This window comes from Ceratotherium simum, chromosome 16, assembly GCF_057802395.1.
Source record: "Ceratotherium simum simum isolate JZ-2026a chromosome 16, ASM5780239v1, whole genome shotgun sequence".
NCBI classification, from domain to species: Eukaryota; Metazoa; Chordata; class Mammalia; order Perissodactyla; family Rhinocerotidae; genus Ceratotherium; species Ceratotherium simum.
In genome coordinates, this window is record NC_141915.1 from 221,993 (window position 1) to 249,724 (window position 27,732).

Below are 27,732 nucleotides of genomic sequence, written 5' to 3' on the forward strand. Positions count from 1 at the left end.
CACAGTTACACACAACCTTTTGTGCCACCTCTTTTTTTTGTTTTTTGTTTTTAATTAAAACAGCAATCAGGTAACTGCCCTAAGCCATCAGGGATAGGACCCAGGACGGGCAGTCCTTTCTTCAAAAAAATATATTTTCTTTTTTTTTAAACAACACCAAAAGCAAATCCACAGCTCCCGTCGAGCCAGTCCCCAAGGAGAATGAGCTGGATGGTTCCCCTAGCACCTCTCTGAGCAGAGACCTTGGGTCCATCCCCCTAGACAACCGCCTGAGCAGACAGGGCAGGTCTTGGCCTGCTGGTTCCCGGGGGGTGGCAGAAAAGTGATGGGCTCCAAACCATGCAAGAAACACAAGCCAAACCCACAAAGCGGAAGAAAAACTCAAGAGGATAAATTAAAAAAAAAAGTGAAACGACGCCCTAGAGGTGGCAGGTGGCCCGGCGGCCCCGGTGCCCCGGAGGCCCTGTGTGCCAGTGCTGGGGTAGAGGCCTTGGGCAGCTCTGGCATCTCCCTTGTGGGGGCTCAGAAGGATTCACGTGGCTCATCCACCTGTGCATCCCCCACCGATGCTGGGACAGAGGTGTGGCCACCCTGGGCCAAAGTGTGCAAAGTCCATTCAGTCAAGAGATAAAAAAATATACAACTTGGGTGGCCTCCAGGCCTGGGCCGGAGCAGCGGCCTGCACACGGCACCAGCTGCCTTCTCTGTGAGGGGCAGCAGCGTCTGGCGGGGGGCATCCCAGCCCCTCCAAGTCCGGGGTCTTGGGGGCTAGAGACTTGGGGTCCTTGGAGCAGCAGGGGCAGAGGCACTGATGGGGCCCTCGCAGGCCCAGCTGGGGGCCCCAGTGGTCTGGTTCTTTGGCACTTGGGACCAATGGCCTGTTGCCGAGCCAGGTGGGAGCAACCCCCTCGATTCCTCCTGGAACGTCTCAGGCCAGGGCGGCAGCTTATGGGTGTGAGCAAGCACTGCTCCCCCAGAGGGGGCTGGGGGGCGCTGGGGGGCCAGAGTGGGGTCCAAGGCCCTGCCCCTACGAGTCCTCTCCCAGGATCTCCTTCACAAAGGCAGCAATGTCCGTCTTCTTGGTTTTGTGCAAGGTGAAGAAAGGGTGCTCCTGGTGGGGGACAGGAGAAGGGGTGAGGTGGAAGTGCCTCCCCCTCCTCAAACCAGCCCCAGCCTGAGTGCTCCTCCTGCCTGGCAAACTCCTACTCATCCCTCTAGGACTCTGCCTCCAGGAAGCCCTCCTTCTTAGAGACAGCGTTAACGGCTTCCTCCTTGGCCCTCTGCAGCCATCTTCTGGTCACACTGAACTGCCTTTTCCCCACACATGCCAGGCCCCTGCCCATGCTGGGCCTTCCACTTGGAATGCCCTATCCGCCCTCTCCATCAGTGGGTAAATCCTTATTCATCCTCCCAGGCCCAGTTCAAATGGCACCTCCTCTGTGAAGCCTTTCCTGATGTCTTTGGATAAAATGGTCCACCTGCCCGCCACCTCCCCATCCCTCTGCACCATCAGTCACAGCACTGCCTGTGTGCCCCTCCATGGGGCCTGGCATGGAATGAATCAGTGACTGAGTTCCTAAATGAATTAATGCAGGGGTAAGCCAGAGACGCTGCCCACCTCTGTGCAGGGAGATGCAGCTCCCTCCCCAGAGAGCCCCACACTCACCATCAGCTCCAGGTAGCTCATGCGCTCCGCAGGGTTCTTCCTCAGGCTAGGAGAGAACAGGGCAGGCTGGGGCCAGGGCGGCAGGAGGAGGTGAGTCCAGCCCCCACCCGCCCGGGCAGTGAGGGGACACACGTGCTCGGGGCTCGAGGAGGAAAGGCTGGGGCTGTTCTGGGGAGCTACCAAGGGTGGAGTGGGATCCGTGGGTGCAAACTACAGAGACCAGGACCCAGTTTCTTTGCCTCTTGGGTTGTTGCTTTCTTGTCTCCATAGTGATCTAGGGAATTCCCAAAGATGCCGACAACAAAATGATACCAAAACACTGCAGTTAACAATCATATCTCAGGGGAAATTCCTCGGGGAGAGGGGAGGTCCCGATCAAAAGGGGTTGAGGTGACCAATGACCCTGTCTGCCAGGCTCATCTGTTTTCAGTCTTTCTAATTTTCCAATAAAAGAAACAAAGGCTACAAATTGTCCTCTGAGTGTGTCTTTGCCCACAACACACAGATGTTGCTATGTTCTGTTCTCATTGTCTTTCACTGCTAAATAGTTTGTAATTTTATTTTTCAAATCTTTTTCATAACCCAGGAGTTATTTAGAAGAATTTACTTTGACTTTCCATGGAGCTTTTCCCTCTTTGTTATGGACTTCTTGTTTTATTTAATTATGCACAGAGAACATGTCTTTGCCTTTTTCTTTTTTCCCTATTTCCTTTGTAACCTCAAATACAATTAATTTTCATAAGGCTCCCAGGGCATTCTTTAATTTGGCACAAAGTTCTAAACATCAATAAAAGCACATTTGTTTATGCTATTCAGATCCTCTACGTGCTTTCTGTTTGCTTTTTCAGTCTACCTGGTCTGTCCATTTCTAGAAGGACTATATTAAAATCTCCCCACAGACCAGTTTGTCAACTTCTCCTTATGCTCTATTTCTGCCTTGTATGTTGTGATGCTGCGTTGTTTGGGGTTTATGTGCTAGAGGAGGAGGCCACCAGACCAGGAGGAGCTGGGATCCGGCCAGGGCCGGCAGCAGTGCTGACTGGGGCCGGGGAGGCCCAGAGGCCCCGCAGGGCCAGAGACTCACCACTGTGCAGTGAAGTCCACAAAGTCGGGGGAGAAACGGTCAGCTGGGAGCTGGGGGGATGGCTCCTCCACGACCTGCTTCAGCTGCTGGAACGGGGTCCCCCACGACTCGTAGGGAAACCGCAGAATGGCCATCTCGATCTGCAGTGGGGACAGTGGCAGCAGGTCAGACGCACCCACACTCTGTGCCCAGAAGGAGGGCGTGTTCGGAACCTGCCTGTCCTGGCCCAGTGCCTGCAGCTGGGCCACGAGGCAGGTCAAGGGCCTGACATGTGACATCAGGCCAAAGACGAAAGGCAGGGGGACACAAGTAGTTGGCTCCTCTGACCCCACTGGCAGAGACTACAGCTCATGGAGCAAATCCAGCCCTGGACTGTGACTGGTTTGACGACGGTCAGGTTTTCAATCTGAATTCAGAAGATTTTACATAAAAACCCAGGTTCTAGCTAATCTGGAAAAATCAAAGGAGCTGGCAACCTTGGGCCCCCTTCCCACAAGGCAGCAGTCGGCAAAGAAACTGGGCAGGCACCAGCTTCCCTGTTGACCGCAGGCCACTCCCTTCCCTAATGTCTCCGCAGTATCTTAGTGTCTGCTGCCGTTTATCCGGGCCGTTGTTGCTCGTACAGAGGAGCAGACGGGAAATGACATGATTCTCCTCCGCCTGTCTCTCCCCAAGGCTGCAGAGGAACGTCAGACCGTGAGGCCGCATGTGATCAGCTCCTTACTGTGACGACCCGCCAGGCCCACCAGGAATTGAAGTTCGCAGCCCCTCCTTCTCTGCAGAGCCCCCATCTGCCCACCCACTGGTATCCGGTAAGGCCCGTCTCCAGTGCTGCCTCCTCCAGGAAGCCGTCCCCTCTCAGCCCCCATCACTGTTCCTCCCTGACCGCCTGGACACGTGGTGCCCGGGGCCTCGTCAATCCTGCCAGACCTGGACTTCCCTGCGGGCACCATCAGGACCACCCAGCCTCCACACATTCGCCAGGCATCTAGCCCCGTGCCATGCCTGCAGCTGGCGGGAAGTCATTTGTGGAAAGGACTGGCTAGCTTACGACAGAATCTGGGTTCTGATCTTGAGGTCGAGGTGAAAAGGACACATCGGGTCAGCCAGGCCCTGCCTGGAACAGCGCAGAGGCTCCTCATCGGCGGCCGTGGTCACCATGGTCACCATGTGACCCAGAGAGGCCTCAGCTCAAACACTTTGTGTGGGCAGGTGGCACCCGAACAGATCACTAATTATCGTGCTGAGAAAGGGCGTTCCCACAAGGCTAAAGGCCCCTCTCCAGCCGAGATGTCAACACCCAATGGAGGACGCGCCTGAGCAGGGCGGGCTGTGGCCCTGTCTGTGTGCTTCTTCACAGGACAGGCGCCAGGGCGGCCTCCTGACGCCAACAAGCACAAGTGAGCACCCCAGCAGCCTGCCCGAGTTCATAATCAGGAAACAGAAGTGTCCAGACTCTGACCTAGGAATCCCTTTCCTGGTAATTTTTTCTAAAAAGCTCTAAAATGAAAAAACAAACAGCCTCTGAGCACAAAGCTGCACGATGTGGCGCCACCTGTAACAGCAGATGTGAGATGCAGCCTAAGCATCCAGCACCAGGGACCAGCCCGCCACTGGGCAGGGGGTGTGGCCGTGACCTGGAGGCACCAGGATGCTCAGCACGGCCAGTGTGTGAGGGTGGGAGCCTCCCCAAGCACCACCCCCGTCCACCTGCTGGGCCCCTCCGTCCCGTGGCTGCGCTCAGGTGCCCAGAGAGCGACTCGGGGTGGGGGGGTGGTCCATGAGGACCAGGGGGAGACCACCAAGGGTGTGCCTGGCACACGGCCCCTCACTGGTCACCTGCAGGACGGCTGTGATTTCCAAAGGACAGAAAACATGGGAAAACAGTGACCCACCGCATCAGGGGCCGGTGAGCAGACGGCGGCAGAGAGCGGTGTGGTCGCAGGAAGAGAGGCCTGCAGGGTTACAGCAATCCAGAGAAATAGGAAAAAGCAAAATAAAAACTGCATATGTTTTTTAAAAAAGAGCCAAAATGGGGAGGCCAGCCCGGTGGCACAGTGGTTAAGTGCTCGCGCTCCACTTTAGCGGCCCGGGGTTCACAGGTTCGGATCCCACGCGTGCACCGGCGCACCACTTATCAAGCCATGCTGAGGTGGCGTCCCATATAAAGCAGAGGAAGATAGGCATGGATGTTAGCTCAGGGCCAATCTTCCTCAGCAAAAAGACGAGGATTGGCAACAGATGTTAGCTCAGGGCTAATCTTCCTCACAAAAAAAAGCCAAAATGTCTAGAAGGAAACGCCTTGTGCTGGCAGCTGACACTGGGGAGCAGGGCTGTGTCTGAGTGCGACAGCATGTGACATGTTTCTCCCTCTGACGTTTCCTCTCTATGTTTGCAGAGCGTTTCTATTCCTTGTGCAGTTTGTGGGGAAAAACCTAACCCGCAGCACGCAGCTCGTCTCCCTTGGGGCCACCACAGCCCTCCTCCAGGGTGCACCCGCCAGGCCCCACCCACACTGCAGTCTATCTCCCCTGGAACCTGGGCTGGCCTGTGACCTGCTCTGACTAACACAATGAGGCAGAAGTGACACTGGGCCAGTCCAGGCTGAGCACGCAAGGGCACTGCCCTTGCAGAAGCCAGCCACCACGAAAGCCTCCCCTGCCCGCCCCGCCGCCAGGAGGAAGCCCGGCGGTGTGGAGGCCCCACGTCTGTAAAGCCTTCTTGAACCTTCCAGCAGCCAAGCCCTGACCTCAGCTGTGACCCCAGTGGGAGCCAGGTGGAGTGGAAGAACCGGCCAGCTGAGTCCAGCCCCGGCTGCAGAAACACGAGAAACAACAAGTTGTTGGTTTCGGTCACAAGGTTCTGGAGTGGTCTGTCACGCAGCACGTGGTAACTGAAAGGAGCACACACGTGTCCACGTTCCACCAGAGACATGGGAAGGTCCCCGGCGACGACAGCGGACGACAGGCGGAGGGAGGGGCAGGGTGAACGCATGAGTGCAGAGGTCACGAGCGTGGCCTCTGACACCCAGCCAGGTCTGGAGAGGCTGCAGTTACAGCAAGAACTTGTTCCTATTATTTTTTTTTTCTTTTTTTTGTGAGGAAGATCAGCCCTGAGCTAACATCCATGCCAATCCTCCTCTTTTTGCTGAGGAAGACCGGCCCTGGGCTAACATCTATTGCCAATCCTCCTCCTTTTTTCCCTTTTTCTCCCCAAAGCCCCAGTAGATAGTTGTATGTCATAGTTGCACATCCTTCTAGTTGCTGTATGTGGGATGCGGCCTCAGCATGGCCGCACAAGCGGTGCATCGGTGCGCGCCCGGGATCCGGGCCGCCAGTAGCAGAGCGCGCACTTAACCGCTAAGCCACGGGGCCAGCCCCCTATTATTTTTTAACTCAGGAGCTGGAAAACTCTTATCTGCAGGGGTAGTGTCCACCTTCAGACTTTGGATATGCCTCTCTGGTTTAAAGAAAAAACTTTAATTGAAAATAACGTGTCAGCAGTATTAAGGAAAATGGAAGATATCACCCAATTCCGCGTCTCTGAGAGAATGATTGTGATTCTGTCCTTTCCGTGTCCCCGTGCACAGAAACAGCTCAAGTCAGTCATGTGACCGTGACAGGACCACGATGACAACCGCAGTGGCAGTAAACCCAGAACACCACGCCGACCCTGACCTCCCCTGGATCTGGCCCCTCAGGCACACTCCCCCAGGGCCTTGTCCCAGAGTCCCTGCCCCCCCACCCCTGGCTCCTTTCCACACCCCCCCCACATTTTCCTGACTGGTTTGATGATCGACTGTTCCCCGCCCCCACAGTGGGAAGCCAGAGGGACTGGGGCAGGGAGGGCGCTGACACCACGGGGACCTCAGGGGCAAATCCACAGCCGGGCACTCCCCAGGAATTCCAGAGGCTGGATGGGGTGGGGGCCGATGAGCACACAGGCTGCCCCATCAGGGACTGACTCCCAATGCCAGGCCCGTGACGGCCGAGGTTCTCATGCACCCCGGTCTCAGGCCAAACTCCCAGCACTGGCAGGGGGACTTGGCACCCTATCCCCCCAGCCCCTTCTCCATGTGGGTGCTAGAGTGGGCTTTCGCTCACTAACTAAACCTCGCCCCACACTGGGGCCGTGCCCCGACTCAGGCCAGCGGGGGTCCTGCCAGGCAGCTCTAAAAAGAACAAGAGGCACACGGGCCCAGCCCTGCCCTGGACCTCAGACGCAGCCACCCAAGCTGAGGGCCGGGCACCTGCTCCCGCCTCACCCAAGTCCCCACAGGCCTAGGACTGAGAGCCCACCCACCCCACCCACCCCGCCACGCCCGTGGAAACGCACCAGGACCCCAGGCAACATGCTTCTCACTGAGAAAAACATTTTTTAAGATTTTTACCATTTTGCTTTTGAAATGATGTGCGGACCAGAGGCTCCCTTAATTTGGGATTACTGTGATTTCTCAACAAGCACCACGGACTCTGAGGAGAGTCCAGTGGACGAGTTCCCACAGACGTCAAGACCTCTCGTGGAAGGGACGGCTTGCTGCCAGGCAGGGCCATAACGTCACCTGCAGGCCCTCCCTAAAGATGCCGTCGCCTCTGACGGCACGCGTGCTTCTCAGCCTGTGAAGCCGACACTTCTGTCCGAGGCCTAAACCATTTCATGGGCCTCCCAAAGCTCACGGCCGGGCACGGCGCCCGCACACCCCACCCCCACGGTACCATGGTGATGCCGAGGCTCCAGACATCCGACTTCACATTGTAGCCCTTCTGGTTCAGCTCCGGGTTGATCCTCTCGGGCTGTGAGAGGGACAGGAAGGTGTGAACACCCACCCCAGGGCCGCCCAAGCCTCCCTCAGCTAAGTCTGGCCCCCCCGCCCCAAACTGAGGGGTCAGTGCTCATCCCGTCCCACACCCCCATGGAACAGATGAGGAAACCGAGGCCAGCGAGGCCCAGGGTCCTGCAGTGAAGACCCAAGCCTGGCCTCCCAGCCACCCCCCGGGGAGGTCCCACCTGCAGGACACTGGGGGAGGGGCGGGACCTGCACAGACCCCACGAGCCACCTCCGTGTGGGTGTCCAGGAAACTTATCATCCAAACGGGCACTTGGGAGCACAGTTAATAACAGGGATAAAAAGGAGCCGCTTGGGCAGGCGGGCGGCAGGCTGCCCCTCTGTGGCAGGACACGTGGAGTCTAGGGCAGGTGAGGGACAGAGGACGCGGCCGGAGGGCTGAGACCCGGAGGCTTTCTCCAGGTGTGCCCTCTCCTGAACCTCAGCCAGGGCACGGGGTGCGGGAACCACTCACAGCCATGTAGGGCTTGCAGCCAGCATCCATGGTCTTGGCCACAGAGTCCACCAAGTAGCCGCTGATGCCGAAGTCGCACATTTTGACATGGCCCTCCTTATTGATGAGGACATTGGACGGCTTCACGTCTGCCAGGGACAGGACACCCCTAGTCAGCTCCTATTGTGGGGCCCTGACGGCAGGCCGGCGGGCTCCTCCCAGGCCCCTGCCCTGGACAGAGGCCGCTGGGGCCCAGGGAGCGGACGGAGGGCTGAAGCTCCAAGAAGCACTGCCCCAGCCCAAGGTCACACAGCGGGTGGTGGTGCAGACAGGACACGCCCCCCCGTGCGACCACCGGCGCTCTGGACACGAGGTCTAGAGGCAGAGGCCCATCCCAGCTCTGCTGCCCCACAGCCGGGACTCGGCCTCTGCTTCCCAGCACAGCCTCTAGCTCTGGGGTCCTCCTGGGCTTGGAGGGGCATCAGTGACAGGGTGAGAACCCAGAAACCACTCAAATGTCCACACCAAAGGGTCAGCAGGTCCGGCCAGGAAGCTCAGGGCAGCAGGTAAAGCACAGGAGGCCGGCCTGTGCACACGAGCCCCTCAGGACACGAGGCCGACACAGAGCAGGTGCCAGTGCACAGCAGGGACCTCCCGGCAAAGGCACACACACGACACACACGCACCCCAGCTACTCGCCAGGGGATGTGCACGAGGACAGACATGCACAGAAAAAGGGCCAGAAGGCTCCATGACCAACTGCCAACAGTGATGATGTGGGGTGGGGCTGGGATGGGAAAAATCAGACGAGGGGCATGGGGGAGGTGAGGGCAGGGACTGACCAGGAAGGGCCGAGAGAACGTTCTAGGGTGGGGTGGAGGGGGAAACACTGCATCTCAACAGGGCGGGGGCCACTGGGGGTGAAGTCCGATCAGACCCAGCGAGGGCTAACTACAGTCTGTGCATTTCACGACACGCAGACGATAGGTCAACACAAAACCAGCCAGCCTTCCCCAGGACAAGATCCATGCAATCCTTGCTCTGAGTACCAGCAGCCCTAAGGGGCTGGGGGGTGGGGGCAAGGAAAAGGGCTTGAAGAGGGGGAGAGTGGCCTGGACTGAACAGGCTCGGCTCCCGACCCCACAGGCATGTCCCAACCCGGCACCCCCGAGAGCAGGGAGAGGCCCAGTCGCCCTGCAGGCTGCGCGAGACTGTGTGAGGAGCCGGGGGCCCCTCCCTGGGGCTGGGTACTGACCTCTGTGGATCACGGACAGCTTGCTGTGCAAATGCTCCAGCGCCCTCACGATCTGGCATTCCGGAAAGGGCCGAGGGGGGACAGGACCGACATTAGTCCCAGTTGCATCAACAGTGACAGAGCTGTGAGGCCCCCCAGCCGTGCCCATCTGTCTCCTCCTCCCACATACACACCCCAGCCCCTCATGACCCTGGCTCCTGCCCGCATCCAGCACTGCCCTGCCGTCCTGGCGATCCGGGTGCAGACATGCTGGCCTCCTACTCTGCTCCGAGTGGGCCAGGGTCTCAGGCCCAGGCCCTCACCAGGGAAAGGAGCTACCCCACACCCCTGCAGAGTCTAGACTTGTGACCCCCCCTGGGGGCTGTCACCACCCCCTACCGGCCTCCTGGGTAAAATCCAGCCCTTCTGCAGCCTCCCTGCCTCCTCCCTACCCTCAGCAGAGCCAGTGCTTAGAACCACTCTTCTCAGGAACCACCCCACAGACTCCGATTCAGTACTCGGGCCAGGTGTGTTTCAAACGTCCCCAGAGGCAGTCAGGACTGGGAACCCCGCAATAACTGATCCCACTTCCTTCTGTGCTTTGGCTGCCGGGATGCTCAAGTCCAGGGCTGCTGCCCTCCTCTAGGAACATGCAGCCTCAAAAGGCAGACATTTGGAATGATAACCTTTCTTTCCCCCAGCTTAGCTGCTACCTCTGCGAGCTCCTCAGGGCATTTTTAGTAGGAGGGAGTTGTAAATGCTAAGTCCCTTTTTCAAGGGCCTAGGAAGCTCCGGAGTTGCATACAAAGACCTAGAGATGCGGCATCTGCCAAATCTATATGGCTCTGGGAGCCCCGGGCTCCAGGCTCTCCTCAGCGGGAAGGCTCTGGTGCAGGGTGGGACAGGTGCTCAGGCTCAGGGCCACAGCTGGGAGCCATGCTGGGGGCCCAGCTATGCCCAAGACACACCATCAGGCCGGACTCTGCACCTGCTGGGCAGGGCTGGGGTCTCTGGCCGTGTACCGTGACCCCCACACACCCGGCCGAAGGGCACTCACGGACACAGCGATCTTCCCCAGAATGTCCTCTGGGATGGTCATGTGTTTGTCCAGCACCTTCCGGTAGAACTTGTCCAGAGACGTGTCCATGAGCTCCATGCAGATCCACACATCTCCCTGGGGTGGACACCAGAGGTCAGCCGGGCCGCCAGGGCTGCACTTGCGACGGGACAGGCTGCCCGGCGCCCGCGCACGCCCGCCCCTCAGCCCGCAGGGACTCACTCAGCCCCCAGCTCCTCCCACTGCCTGCTGAAGTCTCTCAACCCGCCCGCTTCTCCACCCTCCAGGTGTGCCTACACTGCTAGGTCCACACGCCAGCCTCGCCCAGCTCTGTCACCTCTGGTCTGCCCAGTGTCCCCCACCTGATCCCCAGCTCCATGGAAGTTTCCAGGGAGAAGTGACTAAAACACACGCCTGATTACGTCCCTCCAACAGGGGCTTCTGGGACCCTGATGGGCCAGCTCAGCTCCATGACCCAGCCCCACCACCCCTAGCACACACGGCTCGTCCAGCTCTGACCTTGGCGGACGGGTCCCTCTCCACCCATGATGCCCTGCCCCCCCACCCCCACCCTAGTCCCCCAGCAAACTCCCACATATCTTTCAGGACACCTTCTGAGGATGCCGGGTGCAGCACCTCCTTGGGGTACCCGCAGGCCCCTGGGCCTCCCTGGCAGCTCTGAGCTGGCATGTGGTGAGGCCTGGGTGTGTGTCTGTCCCCCAGCGGCCCAGGGACAGACATCTGTGCCTGGCACACCACGGGTGCTTAGCCAATCAGACGAGTGGATGATGAGGGGCTGACCCACCCGTGTCCACTGCACCCAGCAAGCTCCGGGACCCGCAGGTGCTCAGGGAGCAAAGCTGGGCAGGGAAGCCCTGACCTCAGCCCTCAACTCTAGGAGGTGAATCACCACCACAAACAGCACGTCCAATCTGGACCCCAGGTCTCCGTCCACACCCACGACAGCCTCACACCGCCCCGGCATGAGCCCATCCCTCACACTCCCTGGCCTAGCCCTCAATTCCTCTCTCATCCCACACCCGGGGATCTTTCCAGTAGACCAGAAGCGGACCCTCGCCCACCTCCACGGCTGCCCCTGGTCCCCACCCCACCAGCCTGGACACTGGGGAAGCAGGTGGTCACGCAGGCAGGGCCATGTGGCACGCTTGCTGAGTGCCTCGCCCCGGGCCCCTCACTTCACCTTCACGACGACTTAGTGAAATGGGTACGATCACTGGCCTCACTTCATAAACAAGGAAACGCGGCACAGGGCGGGGCCGTGACAGCGGGAAGCTGGGAGCAGGTGGTCTGGCTCCCAAGAGCCCAGCTCCGCCGTCTCGAGCAGGCCAGGCCTCCGCTTCCCTCTCCCCTGCGCCAGCACTGGCACACGGAGCGCTCAGCAGGCGTCTGCTGGGGGCGCAGAAGAGCGATGGTGGGCTGCGGGCTAGTGCGTGGACGGAAGGCGGGTGGAGGGCGGCCTGAGCTCCCAGTCCCCACCCAGCACCACCTCCCACCCCCCCCAGGCCCGCACCTCTCTGAAAAGGGCCCCGTAGAAGGTGACGGTGTAGAAGCAGTCGACCGTGCGCATGTTGACGTCCAAGTCCATGAGCAGACGCTTCTGCTCCTGCGAGTTCACGGTGGCCCGGATCCGCTGCAGGGGAGAGGGCTGTGGTTCAGGGGCCACGTGACGGGGCGAGCACCCTATTGTCCCTTATCTGAAGGCCAGGAGCTCCGAGGGGCACCCACAGGCAGGCCCAGCCCCTATGCCTCCTCCAGGCAGCCTCCCAGGTGCCCCCTAGCCCTGGCAGGGCTGGGTGGGGGCGGAGGGGCTCTGCCTACCTTAACAGCCATGATGGTGCCACTCTGGGCATGCCGCACCTTCTCCACCACCCCGTAGGCGCCGCGGCCCAGCTCCGAGATGGTCACCAGGTCATCCGCCTCCACCTCAAAGTTCTTGGAAGACAGAAAAGAGAGGGTTGGTGGCGGCCAGGCCAGGAGCCAGCCCGCACACCTGGCCCAGTGAAGACAGCTGGGGCAGCAGAAAGAGAAGACAGACAGTCAGGTCTGTCCCCAAAGCTTGCACCAACCACTTCCCACTGTGTGACCTTCACCTCTCTGAGCCTCACATCAAAGATGTCCAGAGGCCGTTGCTAGGCATAAATCAGACAGTGTGTGCAACATTCCCAGCGGCACAGGGAGCCCTGGGGTGCCCCTCCCTCTCGCCCCACACCACTCAGGTGGTTAGAATCAGTCCTGCATTCAAACACTCCTTATGAAGCACCCACCATGCGCGAGCCCCTGTTTTAGGCACTGGGGATGCAAAGGTAACAAAACAAAGGTCCTGCCCTCACAGGGGCCGTGTGGCCCTGGGCCGCCCACTCGCTCTTGCTAGAGGCAAACAAAAAAGGAATAAGCAAGTAGATGAACAGGACACCAGACAGTGACAAGTGTCAAGGGGAGAAATAAGCCAAGGAGGGGCTGTCAGCTGAGGAGAGGCCCAGGGTGGGGTCTCTGCCTGGAGACCCTTGGCACATCCTGTGGGGACGCACGGTCCCTGAGCCAGGGCCTCAATCGCCGATGCCAAGCCATCAGGAGGTGCATGTGAAATGCAGGCTCCCAGGCAGGGGGCCCTGAGGGTACAGCCAGGAATGCAGGTTCAACACACTGTTCCCACAGGTGACATGGGCACAAGTGGCCCGCAACCCAAACTCTGAGGTCAGGAAACCACGCCAGCTCTGGCTCACCAGGGCCCCAGGAGGCAGCCCCGTTCCAGACGGGAGGGCCAGTGAGTGGGTGGCCTAGGGCCACACAGCCAGCGTCCAGGGAGCAAGGCTCCTCTCCAAAGCCCAGCTCTGTCTGTCACCCACAGCCACCCCCAGTGGCCCTATGGGGTCAGCCTGGGCCCACCTGTCAGATGAAGACACTGAGGCTCAAAGACATCAAGGCCCCACCCCAGGTGCACAGCCATCACCTACCCTATCTCCAATGGTGATGAAGGTCCGGGAGTCCAGGTTCCGGGGGGGGCTGCAGGGAGAGGGCAGACCCCGTGAGCCTCCAAGGGAACCATACCCACTCCCCAGGAGGAGTGACCAGGCCGGGCAGGGGGCTGAGGCACATGCTGTCTCGGGAGGTCGTTCTCCTCAGGGCACCTCACCTCCCCCACCGCTGAGCACCTGCCTGCACCAGGACAAGGTGTGGCCACAGGGACACGGGCGCAGCCTCACCCTCCCCCTGAGATGGCGAGAAGGGGCACAGGGCAGACACGCGACACCCGCGAGCCCCTCAGCCGCCCCACTGGGACAGGCACCTGCTGCTGCTCCCCTCCGCTGGCCCCTTCAGGAAGCCTCTCCAGGCTGAGCCCGGGGAGAAACTGAGCCAACTCACGTGGGGTTCGGCAGAGGCGGCCTGGACACGCAGGATATCCTCAGGTCCCTCTTCCTCTTGGGTTTTCCTAGAAGGGAGCGAAGGCGAAGCTTCGGGTCAGTGCTCAGTCAGTCCACGTCCCTGGGCTCCCCTGGGCTGGACAAAGCTGGGGACAGAGATGTCGGGCCCCCTGCCCTCAAGGGGCCCCAGGCACAGAGACAGAGGCTGAGGTCGGTGTGGCCAGTGCCGGGAGGGGCCCCGGAGCCCTCCTGGAAGCCGGCGCGCGTGGTCCCCCCACCGCCGCCTGAGGAGGGACGGAACCTCAAGCCGCACTCAAGGAGACGCCCCCACCACGGATCTGCCCCCACAGGCACACGCAGGCCGCCACGGAGCCCATCCCAGGCAGCAGGGCCGAGTCTGAGCAGCCGAGGTTTTCGGCAGGCCCCCAGGCTCCCAGCCCACGCAGAAGTCCTATGTCCTGAGTTTCTGTTAAGGGCTGGATTGTGCCCCCTGAAAATTCACCTGTTGAAGTCCTAAGCCCCAGTACTTCAGAGTGTGACCCTAATAGAGATGGGGTCACCACAGAGGTGACCAAGTCACAATGAGGTCACCAGGGTGGGCCTAATCCAACATGACCAGTGTCCTCATAAAAAGGGGAAATGTGGGCACAGAGATAGGCACACACAGAGGGAAGACGATGTGAAGAGTCACAGGGAGAAGACGGCCATCTGCCAGCCAAGGAGAGGGGCCTGCAGCAGCTCTTTCCCCCACGGCCCTGCCCACACCTGGACGGGACCCCCAGCCCCCAGGACTGGGGGACAGGAAGCTTCTGTCAAGCCCCCTGGTCTGTGGTGCTTTGTCCTGGCGGCCCTAGGAAACTGGTACGACCTTCATCCCCCCGTGGTGCTCACCTTGGTGGGGGGCATCTTAGGTGGACAGAGCTCTACTCAGGTCCCAGCTGTGCTGCCCACCACTTCTCTGAGCCCTGACTTCCCCATCTGTCACCTTGGAACGGATGCCCACCTCAGGGGTGGCTGGGAGGCTTGGAGTAGACACAGGCTGGAGAGCCCCTGGCTGAAGTCTGGTGCCCATTTCTCTCCCACCCCCAAGAAGTTCCTGCCTTTGCCACCCTCTCCGAGGGCGCCCCAGGAAGACTGCTCCCTTCCCAGGGTGCCGGGCGGGCCTGAGCCTCAAGGCAGCACCTCCCTCACCCTGACCCCTGAGGACAGGCGAGGGGCATCACGTCTCCAAGCCCCAGAGTCCACACCTCTTGCACTAGCTGAGAGAGCGTGGCCTGGCGCCCAGCATGCAGCCGGCGCTAAAAGGGAATCAGCATACAGGGCACTGGACACAGCCGGGCTGGGCCTCATGGAGAGGGCTTCCATTGGAGCCTCCCTTTGAAGAAGGCATGGGGTCATCTTACAGGTGGGAGAGCAAGGCTTGGAGACCAGGGAGCCTGGTGGTGAGGAGTGCGGTGGGCGGGCTTGAGTCTGGAGCACCTGCTCCGAGGCGCTGGGCAAGGGGCTCCCTGCTCCAGAGGAAGAAAGTGACTGGCCCGGTCATCAAGCACGTGGGTGGCACAGCTGGGACTGGACCTGGACTCCTCGAAACCACCCAGAGCAGAAATGCTGCCACCTCCATGCATGCCCTGCAGGAGGATCCTTCCCGCCTCTGGGCATGGCCCTGCCACTCGCTCTGACCTCCTCACCCACCTCCCCACCCCGCCGTGCTCTGGCCACCTGGGGACTGGGAACTGCCCAAGGCCCCACGCCACCTGCCACGGGTGTGCACAGAGCACTGGGAGACCCCAGCCTCTGCAGCCACCTCTGAACTGGGTTCAGACCCAGCCTCTGCCATGACCCCCATGCAGCCTCAGTGCCCCACATGCGAACCCAGCTTGGGGGCCCACGTGGGTGGTGCCAGGCACTGACGTCGAGTGAGGGGTGGGGTTGTTACTGCCACTGGGAAGACGAGGCCCAGACCCAACTGTCCTCAGGGCTGCATGAACGACCAGGAAACGGAACAACCCCGGCGGGCACGGGGTCCCAGTGTCTGCAGGGGGTGATGCAGGCAGACACCTGTAGCCTCTCCACAACAGCCACCCCAGGGACCACCAGACGCCAGGCCCCCGAGGTGTGTCCACCTGTGCTCTGGCGGCCACAGCAAAACCAAAGTCCCAGCAAAAGGCCCTGACCCTGGCGGCCCCCATGCCCAATGGCGCATCCACGGTCCCAGAGCCAGGTGGGGACCCCGTTCGGCTCTTGGTGCAACTCTGTAGCCAAAAGCGTGGGCTGTCTCTCCCCAAGTTCAAATCCCACCTTGGCCCCTTACAGGCTGGGTGACCTTGGGCAAGGCCCTCTCTGAGCCTCTCTGAGCCTCAGTGTCCTCGTCCACACAACGGGGAAGGACACAGCAGCAACCTTGGCGAGTCATCATGTACAGGGCTCGAACGGCGCTCGCCTGCACCAGCTACTGCCCGTCTCTGAACCCAGCCCACGCCTGTCCGGCCCGGCCCAAGGCCTTAGGAAACCAGCTTCCACAAACACTGGCGGCAGCAGCAGCAGCACCACTGGGCGCCCACCATCTGCTCCCCTGGCCCTGGGGAGGCCCAGTCGCCTAACGATGGCCTCACGTGGGACGCACCTCATCCCACTTTACAGAAGAGACAATGCAGCTGGTCGTCAGGGGCCAGCAGGTCGCACTCCAAAGCTCCTTCACCCACCAAAGCAGCAGCCTGCGGCCCACCCACGGCCCTTCCCGTCCATCTCAGGTGCCCGGCACCCAGAGGGGAGCTCTTAGCCTCGCTTTACTCGAGGCTGCGAGGTGAAGTCACTGCACAGTGAGTCCGGGGTCCCCCCGGGAGTCAGCCCTGGATTTGCTGACTCGGAGACCCCACAGGCTGGGCAGCAGCTCACAGCAGCCCTCCTGCAGGAGCTTCTCCTCACAGCCGCGGGGACAGGCCTGCTGCTCTCCCCAACGGGCAGGACCGGGGGTCTCATGCAGAACAGGCACCCAGGCCTCCCCGGCCCCCTGGGCCCAGACATTCCACACAGCAAGAGGAATGCTGAGGAACGCCGAGCCGCGCCAGGCCATCAGTTCCTGAGGCCACGTCGGGGCTGCCCCTGCGTTAGAGGTCACCACCCACCTCTGGGGAGGGCAGGGGCCCCAAGGCTTGCACAGGCCACTGGCCAAGCCGGTGCTGCCAACACTGCGTTTGGTGGGCAGCAGCCTGAGGAAGTGCAGCTCTGCACCAGCCGAGACCCGGCATGGCACCCCTCTCTCTGCCCCTCAGGTTCCACACCTGCGAATAGGGGTGCGGAGAATTGCCCGCCTGCCCTACACGGCGAGGTATCCCCTGCCAGGCATGAGGTGCGGGGCTTAGCACACAGTAGGTGGCCCTATAATGGCCCATAAATGGTCATCACAGTTATTATCAGCTCTCCACAGAGGGGAAAACATCCTTCCTAAGTAATGAGAATTACGAGTAGCTTTTATTTTTGACTTGATGCTTTTTGTAACCAGAAAGTAAAACATTTTATGTAAAAATTAGCAATCCACTCGCAGCCGCGCCCTCGCACTCTCCCTGCTCTTGGCCCCATTCTCACTGTTCTCTGGCTCTGGCCTCACGCCCTTCTCCCACCCTGGGATTTGGGAACATCGTAAGATGTGCCCCCTCACCAAGCCTCAGTTTCCTCATCTGCCAAGGGAGCTTCTGCGCCCACAGCTGGGCCAGGTGGGCGAGGAGTGTGTGAGGGGGACCGAGGCGCGCAGTCGAGGTGGGCCCCCAGCCGGCCTCCTCCCAGGCTGGGGAAGGACAGAGGCTGCTGCGAGCACAGGGGCTGGGCAGGTGGCAAGAGAGTGGTCCCGGCCTTCCTGCCCACCTGCCCATCAGGGTCACCAGACCTGCATCTGGAGTGACATGGACTCCAGGGGGCAGCTGCACCCACTGTCAGAGGGAGGGGCGAGGCCGCCCTGCAGATGGCCCAGAGACAGGCCGGAGGCCACCTGCCACTGCCACTGTCCGCCCAGGACGTCAGCGCCCGCCCAGCCGGCCAGGCCACCCAGGTGGGGCCACCACGGCGACCATCACCACAGCAAACAGAGGTGCGCAGGCCGCCACCAGCAAATCACAACAAGCCCGCCAGCTTCAGTTCGCGGGGCTCCGGGCACAGCGCCAGGCATCCCTGTGTCCTCGGTGGCTCCATTCTCCCCGCAGCACCACGGGCAGGGAGCAAGGAATTCACCACCGACCTTCAGGACAGACGGTAAAGAGAGGAGCCGGCCACGACCCGTCCCACCGCAGGGGCAGCCCTGCCCTTCTCCTCCCACTCACGCTCCTCGAATAAGTCACCTTCTTTCCCACCTCAGGCTCCCTCTGCCTAGAATGCTCTTCCTGCGACTCTGTCCTGGCCGGCACACGATCCTCACCTGTCGCCTACTCAGAGAGGCTCTCCTGATGGCTCCAGCCAAGCCCCTGTTACTGGCTCTCCCTGTGTCCAGCCGGCTTCTCTCCTGTCACTTCTCACAAGTCACCATTCTGTAGTTACTATCTCAGAGGGAGCTAGCAAAATGCTTATGAGCACTGACTCTGGAGCCAGGCAGCCTGAGCTCAAACTGCAACTCAAGCACTTCCTAGCTGTGTGCCCTCAGGTAAGTGACTTAACCTCTCTGCACATCATGGTCTCAACTGTGAAATGGGGACAACGGACCAACCTCCCAGGGTTATCGGGCATGTCCAATGAGGTTATCAGCGCCATGCCTTAGCAGGTCTGACCGAGGAAGATTAGACTGAGCCATCTGGAAACCCGCAGTATCTTGCCCCAAACAGCCACTCTGTTAACACTCTCAGCAGCCCCACAAGGGCAGTGTGTTCATGGGCCTGCTGTACCCAGGGGGTCAGAGGGGAGAGGCGCTTGACAGAGGTCACAGAGTGAGTGTCTGTAGGGAGCAGACGAGAATACAGGTCTGTTTGCTCTAATGATCAAACACGGACAGAGCCTGAGAGAGGGGCCTCCCCGCCCCCTGCCACCACCCCGCCCCAGGGCCCTGGGGAGAGCCACCTGGACTGGACTGGGCCCCTCTCTTCTCAGGCCCGTCCAGGGGCGGGAGGCAGGGGCGGAACAAGCCCTCACCACGGACCCTGCGGGGCCTCCGCTCAACAAGGGAACCCCCCCACCACACACAGCCAATCACAGCCCATGGTTTCCCAATTTATTATTCCCGCCCCCTACTTTTGGGTATTTCGAGTGCTTCTCGTGATTTCCGACTCCACTAGAGAGGTCCTGGGCCCCGAGTGTCCATGCCAGTCAGGCAAGGAACTGCACGCCACTGTGGAGATGTGGGAGGCCAGACGTCCCCAAGAGTTCCCTGCATGCTCAGTGCTCTAGAGAATACGGCAGCGGGGACACGGCCCTTTCTGAGGCGAGATATGAGGAGAGGCTGAGCAGAGGCTCAGAGGGAGGGAGAGGACGAGAGGGGCCGGAGTGGGGTACAGGCAGGGAGGGCGGGTGCAGAGGGCAGCCCAGGGCCCCCTCGGCACTGGAGGGGCGAGCTCACCAGGTCCCGAAGTCACCCTCGCAGAACCCATCCCCAAGATCCAGCTCCCACAGGACAGAAGGAGGCAAGAGCTGCCGACAGGGCCGAGCACACCAAGCGCCAGGCCTGCGCTGGCGTGTCTCACGTCTCTCTCGACCCCTCGGCAACCCCCAGAGGCCGGACGAGCGGGATCCCCGTTCCACTGGGGAGGACACTGAGGCCCGGGGCTGGGAAAATCCGAGAGGGGCCCAGGGAAGCAGCGAGGGCGGCGGGCGAGCGCTCTGCGGTGACGGAGTCGAGGCCCCACAGGCACGCACAGCAGGAGCAGGCAGGGGAGGTCAGGATCTGCGAGAGCGAAGGCTGGCTCTTCACCGAGGATTCCAAGGAGAAGCAAGAAACTACCTTTCTGTACCTTTGGGATTCCTAACTACACGCACTATCAGCCGCCTAAATGTAAGTAACTCAAGTAAAATAAATAAGAAAGGAAGAAGCCCTGCTGACCCCGTGCCCTGGGCTGCTGCGGGCCTGGGCCTCATGTCCTCCTCTGTCTAAAGGTGGCTGGGCGTCCCTCCCACGGGCTCCCAGCAGCAGGCCTGCTTAGAACTGGATGGTGCCCCAGAGACTGTCCAGTGCAGACACTGAGGCCAAGGGCCCGGGGACTCACCCAGGTCACACGCCAGGACAGCGGCAGAGCCAGGACTCCAGCACAGGCCCCGACCTTCTTCCTGGGGCCACCAGATCCTGGCTCCCCACGCCTCAGCCACGGCCACGGCAGTGTCCCCCAAGCCACTCTGGCAGAAGCCGACAGAAACTGAGTGGGGAAGTACGGGCTTTGGCATCAAGAGACCTGAGCTGCTCTGTGGCTGTGAGCCAGCCACACCCCCTCCCTGAGCCTCAATTTCCTCCCTTGACAATCAGAGAGTGCAACGGCCTTGACGTCCAGGAGAGGACGAGGAGGCGTCAGGGTTGTCAAGCGAAAACCATGCTCCAGGACGTGGACCTCAGGCAAGTAACACCCACTCTAGGCCACGTGCTCCCTCGTGAAACCCAGTGACGACAACACAGCACGCTGCTGGGTAACCGTGGCGCAAACGAGAGCGGGCACTGCAGACGCCAGGCACCAACGGGTCAGATGGGCGGCTGCCCCGGCCCAGAGGCCCCCAGTCACCAGGTGGGCACCCAGAGGGCAGAGTGGGCCCCAGACTACAGGGTGGGTCCCCAGAGGGCAGGGTGGGCCCCCAGTCACCAGGTGGGCCCCCAGACCACAGGGTGGGCCCCCAGAGGGCAGGGTGGGCCCCAGACCACGGAGCCCAACCTCCAGGCTTCGAGAGGCTGCGAGTGGAGGGATGGTCCCTGAGTGACGCCCGATGTTCCCAGGCCCTCGGGGAAGCGGGCACTCCTTGCGCTTAGGCTGGGGCTGAATTCCCACGGGCCTCCACTCAGGCCACCCCAGGCCCCCAGGGGCACGGATGGGCCCCGTGCTCCTGCGCGAGAAAACAGTAAAAGCACCTTTCCTTAACAAATGCCGTTCTTCTTTTTATTATCATTAGTATCGAAACAAAATCTTATAAAAATGGGATTGATGGGCAGAAACATCTAAAAAGGTATTCTTGGTGGTAAAAACGCTGATACGTAGCTTAGGTTCAAGTTCAGCACTGACTGGGCACCTACCATCCCCCTGGCCTTGCCGGTCTCACAGCTTCTCTCCCTCGACAGCAGCCCTGAGAGATGGGCGTTTTCATTCTCTGTTTGGACGAGAACACTGAGGCCCTGGGGGGTCGGGGTGGGGAGGTGTCACAAAGGGAGTTGGGGCAGAGCAGGGCCTAGAACCAGCCCCTCCCAGCTGGAAGTCCCTACAGGCTCACCCTGGAGGATCCAACTGCCCCATCCTGGGGTCTGCCCCAGGCAACCCGGGATGGGGCGAACCGTGCCAGTAGCAGGAGGGCACCTAGACCAGAAGGCCAAGTCACAGACTCGCAGAAGGACAAAGAGGGTAAGGAACATTGTCCATCCCACGCCTCAGCAGCCACCGACTGCCACCACTGATGAAGCACCTGCTTGCTGGGTGCACAGCAATGCTTCTCAGCTCCCTGTATACTCCTGACTGTGCCCCAACACCTCCGCTGACATCCAAGGCCCTTCACATGTCACTTCACAGCCACCGGCTCAGGCAATCCTTGGGAGAAAGCTTTGAAGCTGGCAGCATTAGCACAGTGCTGCAGATGAGAAAAGTCAGGGTTGCCAGTGCAGCCGCGCAGGCCGGGCACTGCAGTTCGGGCCTGGGGATCTGAGACGCACTTAAAGCAACAACGACAGTAGCTGCACACGGGCTTTGGCATGAAGACGGCAAAACAAGACAGGCACTGGAGACACCGGGCACAAACAGGTCGGATCAGCGGCTGCCCTGGCCCCCAGACCCCCAGTCACCAGGTGGGCCCCCAGACCATAGGGTGGGCCCCCAGAGAGCAGAGAGAGAGCGCACGCAGAGTTCACCCCGTCCAGGATGTAGCGGGAGGATGTCTACAGGAACTCGTACACACGCTCCCTGTGCCGGCCCCACACTCACACTTCCCACGCTAACACGCGGGGTCCTCCTCACAACCCCGCCACTTAGGTCCCAGTATCAACCAGGACGCCGAGGAAGAAACCGAGGCCACACAGCTCATGAGTGCAGGAGACAGGCCTGAGCCCGGCAGCTGGCTGGAGCCTCCCGCACCGCCACAGTGCTGGCCCCACGGACCACGGCGGACTTGACTCTGCAGGAGACTGAGCTTGAATACACCACACATGCGTCAGAGCTCAATTAAAAACATAATAAAGAAACGATTAATACAGAAGTCAGGACGGCTGTTAGGGAGATGCGATTCTGCGGGGACTTGGAGGGCATGGTAATGCTCAACTTCTTTAGCTGGGTATTGGGTAAACAGAATTCATTTTACTTTTGTTCTTTAAACTACAGAGGTACATTCTATATGTGCTTTTGATGTCTGTGATATATTCTCAACTAAAAACTTAAAAAGGAATGGAAGGCCGCACCTCCCGGGCAGGGCTCAGCCAGGAGGCGTCAGCGGAGCAGGGCGCAGGCCCAGCCCACACATGGCAGGGGGTCCATGCAGTGCGGCCAGGACAGGGCATCAGCTGGGGGCGCAGCTGGACATGGCCTCCCCAGAGAAGCCAGGCAGGCCCTGGAATGCCAGCTCAGCCGGGACACCCCAGAGAGGGACCCTCAGGGCAGGGGGAGGGTGACATGGACCTGTGGCTGGGGTTAGGGGAGGAAAGCACTTAGGGGTGAGCCTGGTGACCCTCTCTGCAGTCGGGTGCAGGTCCAGGCTTGGCATCTGTAAGCTGCAGAGGGGCCTGCCCAGCCCTGTCTGCTCTTCATGCCCTTCCTACGAAGCTTTTTGGGGTTTCCATGGCCATTGGTGGGGGCGCATCTACAGAAGCAGCAGGGCAGGCAGGCCTGACCTACGTGGGCAACACCCAGAGGGGGAGGCATGGACGGTCGCTGGGGGCTGTGAACCTGCCTCACCACCCCATCTGGCCAGGACGGGGCTCTTGGTGTGGGTCCTCCATGCTGCTCCCCAGCATTCTTCCTCTGGGACCCAGCATGACACACTGCACCCCTCCTGAGACACTGACAACGCTCCCCTGGCCGCCTGTACCCAGCCAGGCCCTGCGTCCCAGCGGCTCCCCCTCAGCTCGGCCCTGCCGTCCACCAACGCACCTGACCTTGCATCTGGACTCTCAGAACCATGACTCCCAAGAGGAGCCTCCTTCTGCTCCCCAGGCAGAGCTCCCCAACAGCCAGGGCACTGCTCGCTCACCCCAGCCCCACAGCCAGCACCGGGCCCGGCACTATGAAGTCCCACCAGGCTGGCCGAGGAGGGCCATCCTCCTGAACCCCTGCCCCACACCTCCCCATGCTTCGGGGGAGGCAAACCTGCAGGAAGAGGCAGGCACTCAGTCCTCTCTGTCCCCAAGGGCCCTCCCCAGGAAGGCACAAGAGGCTCTGGGAGCCCCCAGCTCCCGCCTGGGGACCAGTGGGAAAGAGCCTGGTACACACTGGCTGGCCTTACAGGACCGCAGCCAGAGAGTCCTCATGTCAGAGAGCCTACAAGTCCGTCATCAGAGGTCCCGGTCCACCAATGAACAACCGCCATGACCATAACAATAAAAAATAATAACGGATGCCAGTCGTTTGACAAACACTATCTCCAATCTTTACCACCGCCAAGCAAGGGAGGGTGTTTACTCCCACTTTACAGAAGAGGAGCCCAAGGGTCAGAGAGGGCACGTGAGGAAGTCAGCAAGCAGTGGAGTGAGTCAGAATTCAAACGCAGGCCCATCCAGCCCCCAAGCCCAGGCTCTGCCCCCACTTCCTGTCTTGCCAAGGTTCTTTGTGGAGAGAGAGCAGTCTTGCTGTGCCCAGTACCTGACACTTAGCAAGAGCAGAGTGAGGCTGTCTCCATCTATCCTTGTGGCTGCAAGCAAGACAGGTAGGCAGGGGCCCCATTCCCTTTCTGCGGGTGAGAAAACCAAGGCCTCTCATCTGAGAGCTGGGCCATGCCCAGGGGCCTGAAGCCATTTACAGAGTGCAGGGAGCGTCCACCAGCACACAGCAGAAGGGGCTGAGCTGGGGTCCGACCACAGACAGGCTTCACCTCTCCACCCCTCTCCCGGGAGCTCAGGTGGACCCCGCACCCCCTCCGCTCCTCCGCCTCCCCCAGCCCCCAGCAGCGCATCGCGCCTGGGCCAGGGGCAGTGAACAGCCACTGCCGCCTGCCGCTGCTCCACCAGCAAGAGGAAGCAGGGCCCTTGCCTAACAGAGGAAGTTCCTGGGCGGGGCGGGCACGGGGCCAGGAGGGCCTGCCTGGGGGTCCCGGCCCAGTCCGGGGTCCAGGAAGGGGGCCACCTCCGGTGCCCAGCTCGGGGCCAGATGGCAACCTGCAGGCCGGGCTCACAGACCCTCCCCCACCCGCCAGCAGCTTCGCCCCTGCAGCAGCAGCAGCAGCAGCAGCAGCCGGCGTGCCCGGTGGGTGAGTCAGCGCCCAGTGCCCGCTGAGTCACCGCCGGAAGCCTCCCGCTGCCCCGGCCCTCTCCCCACACGGGCCGAGGAGAACTCTGCTCCCTTCAGGCCCCGAGCCACGGGCTGGCTGATAGAGAGTTTCCTGTGCGTCACGCCAGGGGTGGGGGAAGTCCCCAAGGTGCCACCCTCCAGTCTTTCCGACAGCCAGGACAGGCGGGGGCGCAGGGTTAGGACACAGACGGCGCTCACTCCCTGCAGCCTCGGTGTCCCTGTCCGGCAGCCAGGAGCCACGTGAGGATCAACCATGAAGTGCGGCGTGGCAGCGCTCACCCTGCAGCGGGGCAGCGACAGGACGTGTGTGGCCCCCAGGGACAAACGTGCTGGAGGCGGCAGACCCAAACCACGCCAACCAATGTGCCCCTGCCCCTGGCCCCGCGCCAGCTGCCCTTGGCCTCCAACCCCAGCCAAAGACGACATGTGGGTGAGGAGGCCGGGGAAACCCGCCGGGCTCTGGGGCCTGCGGCCTTGTGCACTCACGGAAAACTCCACGGGCCCATGGCCCCGGACGGGACGGGCAGGGCCCCTGCTGCCAGGCAGGAAGCTCAAAGGTAAAGTGCCAACCACGCCCGGCTTTGTTCAAATTCTTCTGAGAAGGCAGAGAGAGCACGAGGCCGGGGCCCAGGCCAGGGTGGGGAGGACAAAGATGAGCCTTGGCTCTGTGGACTCGGTCCCACCACTGCCTCTGTCTGACCTCAGTTTTGTCATCTGTCAAATGGGTCAGACCGAAACAAGTATGACATGTGCCAACCGTACAGGGCTGTGCACCCAAGAGGCATCACCTCTGGCTCAGTCCATCCTCCAGGTCCGGCAGGGCCTGGAGGGACACTGACTGGACCGAGGGGTAATAGGGTGCAGGGGAGTGTCCCATCCATCCAACTCAAGTACCCAGCCCGGTAATGGGACACAGAGGAGCACTGGGGAGACCTCCGGAGACACACAGCCCTGGATGGAACCCTAGCTCCATCTGTCACAGCTGTGTGACCTCAGGCACGGCACTGAACGCCTCTGAGCCGCAGTTTCCTCATCGTAAATGGGGCTGCAAGGAATAATCGGGAGAGCGCACGACACATGGAAAACAACTTGGTAAGTAGAGCTCTTGGGATTCTGGGCAAGGGGACATTGTGGTTCCCCACCACATCCTTCCGCAGACCACAAAGAGGCTGAGAGGGTCCCTGGGTCCTGGGGAGGCCCCTGACCCTCCATCCAGCCCACCCAATTTCCAGTTTGTGGGTCATGTGTTACCTGGACCCACAAACTGGAAATTCATCTTGGTCCTCTCTTTGCAGAGAGGCTCAGAAAGGGCAATGCCAGGACTCAAGTCACAGAGCATACGGGGATCAAGCAGCGTCTCCCCAAAGTGCTTTTTCCCTTCACATCCATGATCACCCTCCCTTCACAACCCTGCAACTTGAACTTTTATTTGGATGAAGCATTCCCTGCCTGGAAGAGCTAAAAGGGCCTTCAAAAACAAACACTGCTTCCAACCTCTTCCTTCCATCCATGAAAACACTGTGGCCCAGAGAGGCTGAGGGACCTGCCCTAAGTCCCACAGCACTGACCGAGCCACGAGTAAACCCCAAGCTGGAGAGGAGGAGAAGTGTCTGATTTCACAGTTCTGCACAGTGGAGAAGCTTGCGACTTCCCGGTTCCCAGGCTCCACGAGGTCTGCGCAGGACAAGTCCCTCCCCAGCCACCTCCCCCCGTGAGTGCCTCCCGAGTTACTCACGGTGGTTGGGCAATGGTCAGGGATCCGGCCTCCCAGGCCTCCCACTTATGTAAGACATAATTATCCTGCCCACCCGCCGGCCGGCTGGGCTCTGGCCCACAGCCCACAGCAGGGGCAGGGAAGGACCCACACCCTCCCCCGGCCCCCACATGCCCTCCCACTGCCTGGGCGCCTCTAGAGAAAGAGAGGTAGGGACAACCCCTGATTAGGGGCCCACTAAGTGCCAGCTGTTACCTTTCTCCCCCTCACTCTGCAGCTGCAACCCAAACAGAGGCAAGACCTTGACCATGCATGGCTGAGGCCTTTCCAGTAAGGAAAATGGTAACAAGAACAAGATGCCTGGTACCTGTCCCTTCCTAAGCACCTACTATGCGCCAGGAGCCACGCTGAGCTCTTCCTCTCACCACCCTCACTTGCTTACAACTCCTTAGTATTCACTACCTCACATCATACTCCAGAAGTCCACAGAAAGGAGGCGTGACTACCCCCACTTCACAGACAGGGAGACTGAGGCCACAGACACTCGTGTCACTGGGGTGAGGCAGCAGCAGGCTGAGAGAGCCAGGAGGCAGCCCATTCACTGCAGCTATGTCTGGTGTGGAAATCGCTCCCACAACCCAGCCTGCTGTGACTTCGGCAGGCCAAAAACATCCTTTCCTCTTCCTGCAAAAAATCCCCCTCTCACCCTCCAAGTCTCGGCCTCCCCCCTCTGCATGACAAATCCTGCTGCCGCAGCCGCCACCTCACAGAAATTTCCAGGAAGGCCGGCTACTTGGAGAAGACAAGAGCAAGCCCATTGCCCAGCCAGCACCCGGCCTGGCAGTTGGCCCAGGACCCATGGGCAACAGACACAGGCCTGGTAGCAATCAACCCTGGAGACACTGGGGCACAGGAGGGGGTGAGCTCCCCAAGTGCAGAGGGAGGCTTGCAAGTGAAGACAGGAGAAGCTGATGGAGGGGGGCTGTGCATTAGGGTGGGTGAGAGCCAAGAGAGGCCAGGGGGCTGCAGGATGGGGTGCAGGCGGGGCCAGGATGGGGCAATGTGGGGCCTGCAAGGATGCAGAGTTGGGGAAGAACAGGGAGTTCTGAGCTGGAGTGTAGCCAGGGCACCCACATGGGGGGGTTACAGTGGGATCCCCTGCCACGGAGCATCACTGGGGCCCGGATGGGGAGTCCGTTAAATCCAGCCCCAGGAGTGAAGGGCGCCGGGTGCAGGATCAGAGTGAATCCCACCTGGGTCCAGCTGAGGGCCCCAGACTGGGAGAGTTCCTGTCCAGGGTGCAGTTAAGGCCTAAATGAGGAGGTCAGAGTGAGGTTCCCGACCCGGAGCGGGGAGATCAGAACGAGATCCTCGCCTGGGTGCGGGCCTGGGCGCAGTCCCCAGGCCTAAGCCGCGGGTCCAGGTGAGGTACCCGGCTGGGAGCGGCCCCCGAATCGGAAGAGGTTCTGGGCCGCGGCGCTGCCCGGGACCACCCGGAGGCCGGGGTTCGCGGCGCGGGCCCGGCCGGCGCGCCTACCTTTGGCCGCGGGCAGGCCGGCGGGCTGGCTCGAGGCGGGCGACTCCATGGTGCGGGCGGGTCCGCGGCGGCGGGGGCTACTCCAGAGGGTGGCGGGCTCGGCCCGGGCGGAGCGAGCTCATGGCCGCGGGCAGACGGCCCGGGCGCGGCGGGCAGAGGCAGCGGAGACGCGCTCCCACGGGCGGC

The 27,732-nt window shown here is 61.1% G+C and overlaps 1 protein-coding gene across 1 annotated transcript; it reads right to left on the reverse strand.

Annotated features, from left to right (window-relative positions):
• MAP2K3 (mitogen-activated protein kinase kinase 3) lies at positions 1-27,732 on the reverse strand. The gene is made up of 12 exons (XM_087440252.1): positions 27,547-27,732; positions 13,705-13,771; positions 13,296-13,344; positions 12,160-12,273; positions 11,852-11,971; positions 10,321-10,437; positions 9,285-9,336; positions 8,051-8,178; positions 7,466-7,543; positions 2,751-2,890; positions 1,667-1,712; positions 1-1,111 (listed from the first exon to the last, which is right to left on the reverse strand). The coding sequence occupies exons 1-12, from the start codon at positions 27,593-27,595 to the stop codon at positions 1,028-1,030; spliced, it is 1,044 nt and encodes a 347-aa protein (XP_087296378.1). The 5' UTR covers positions 27,596-27,732; the 3' UTR covers positions 1-1,027.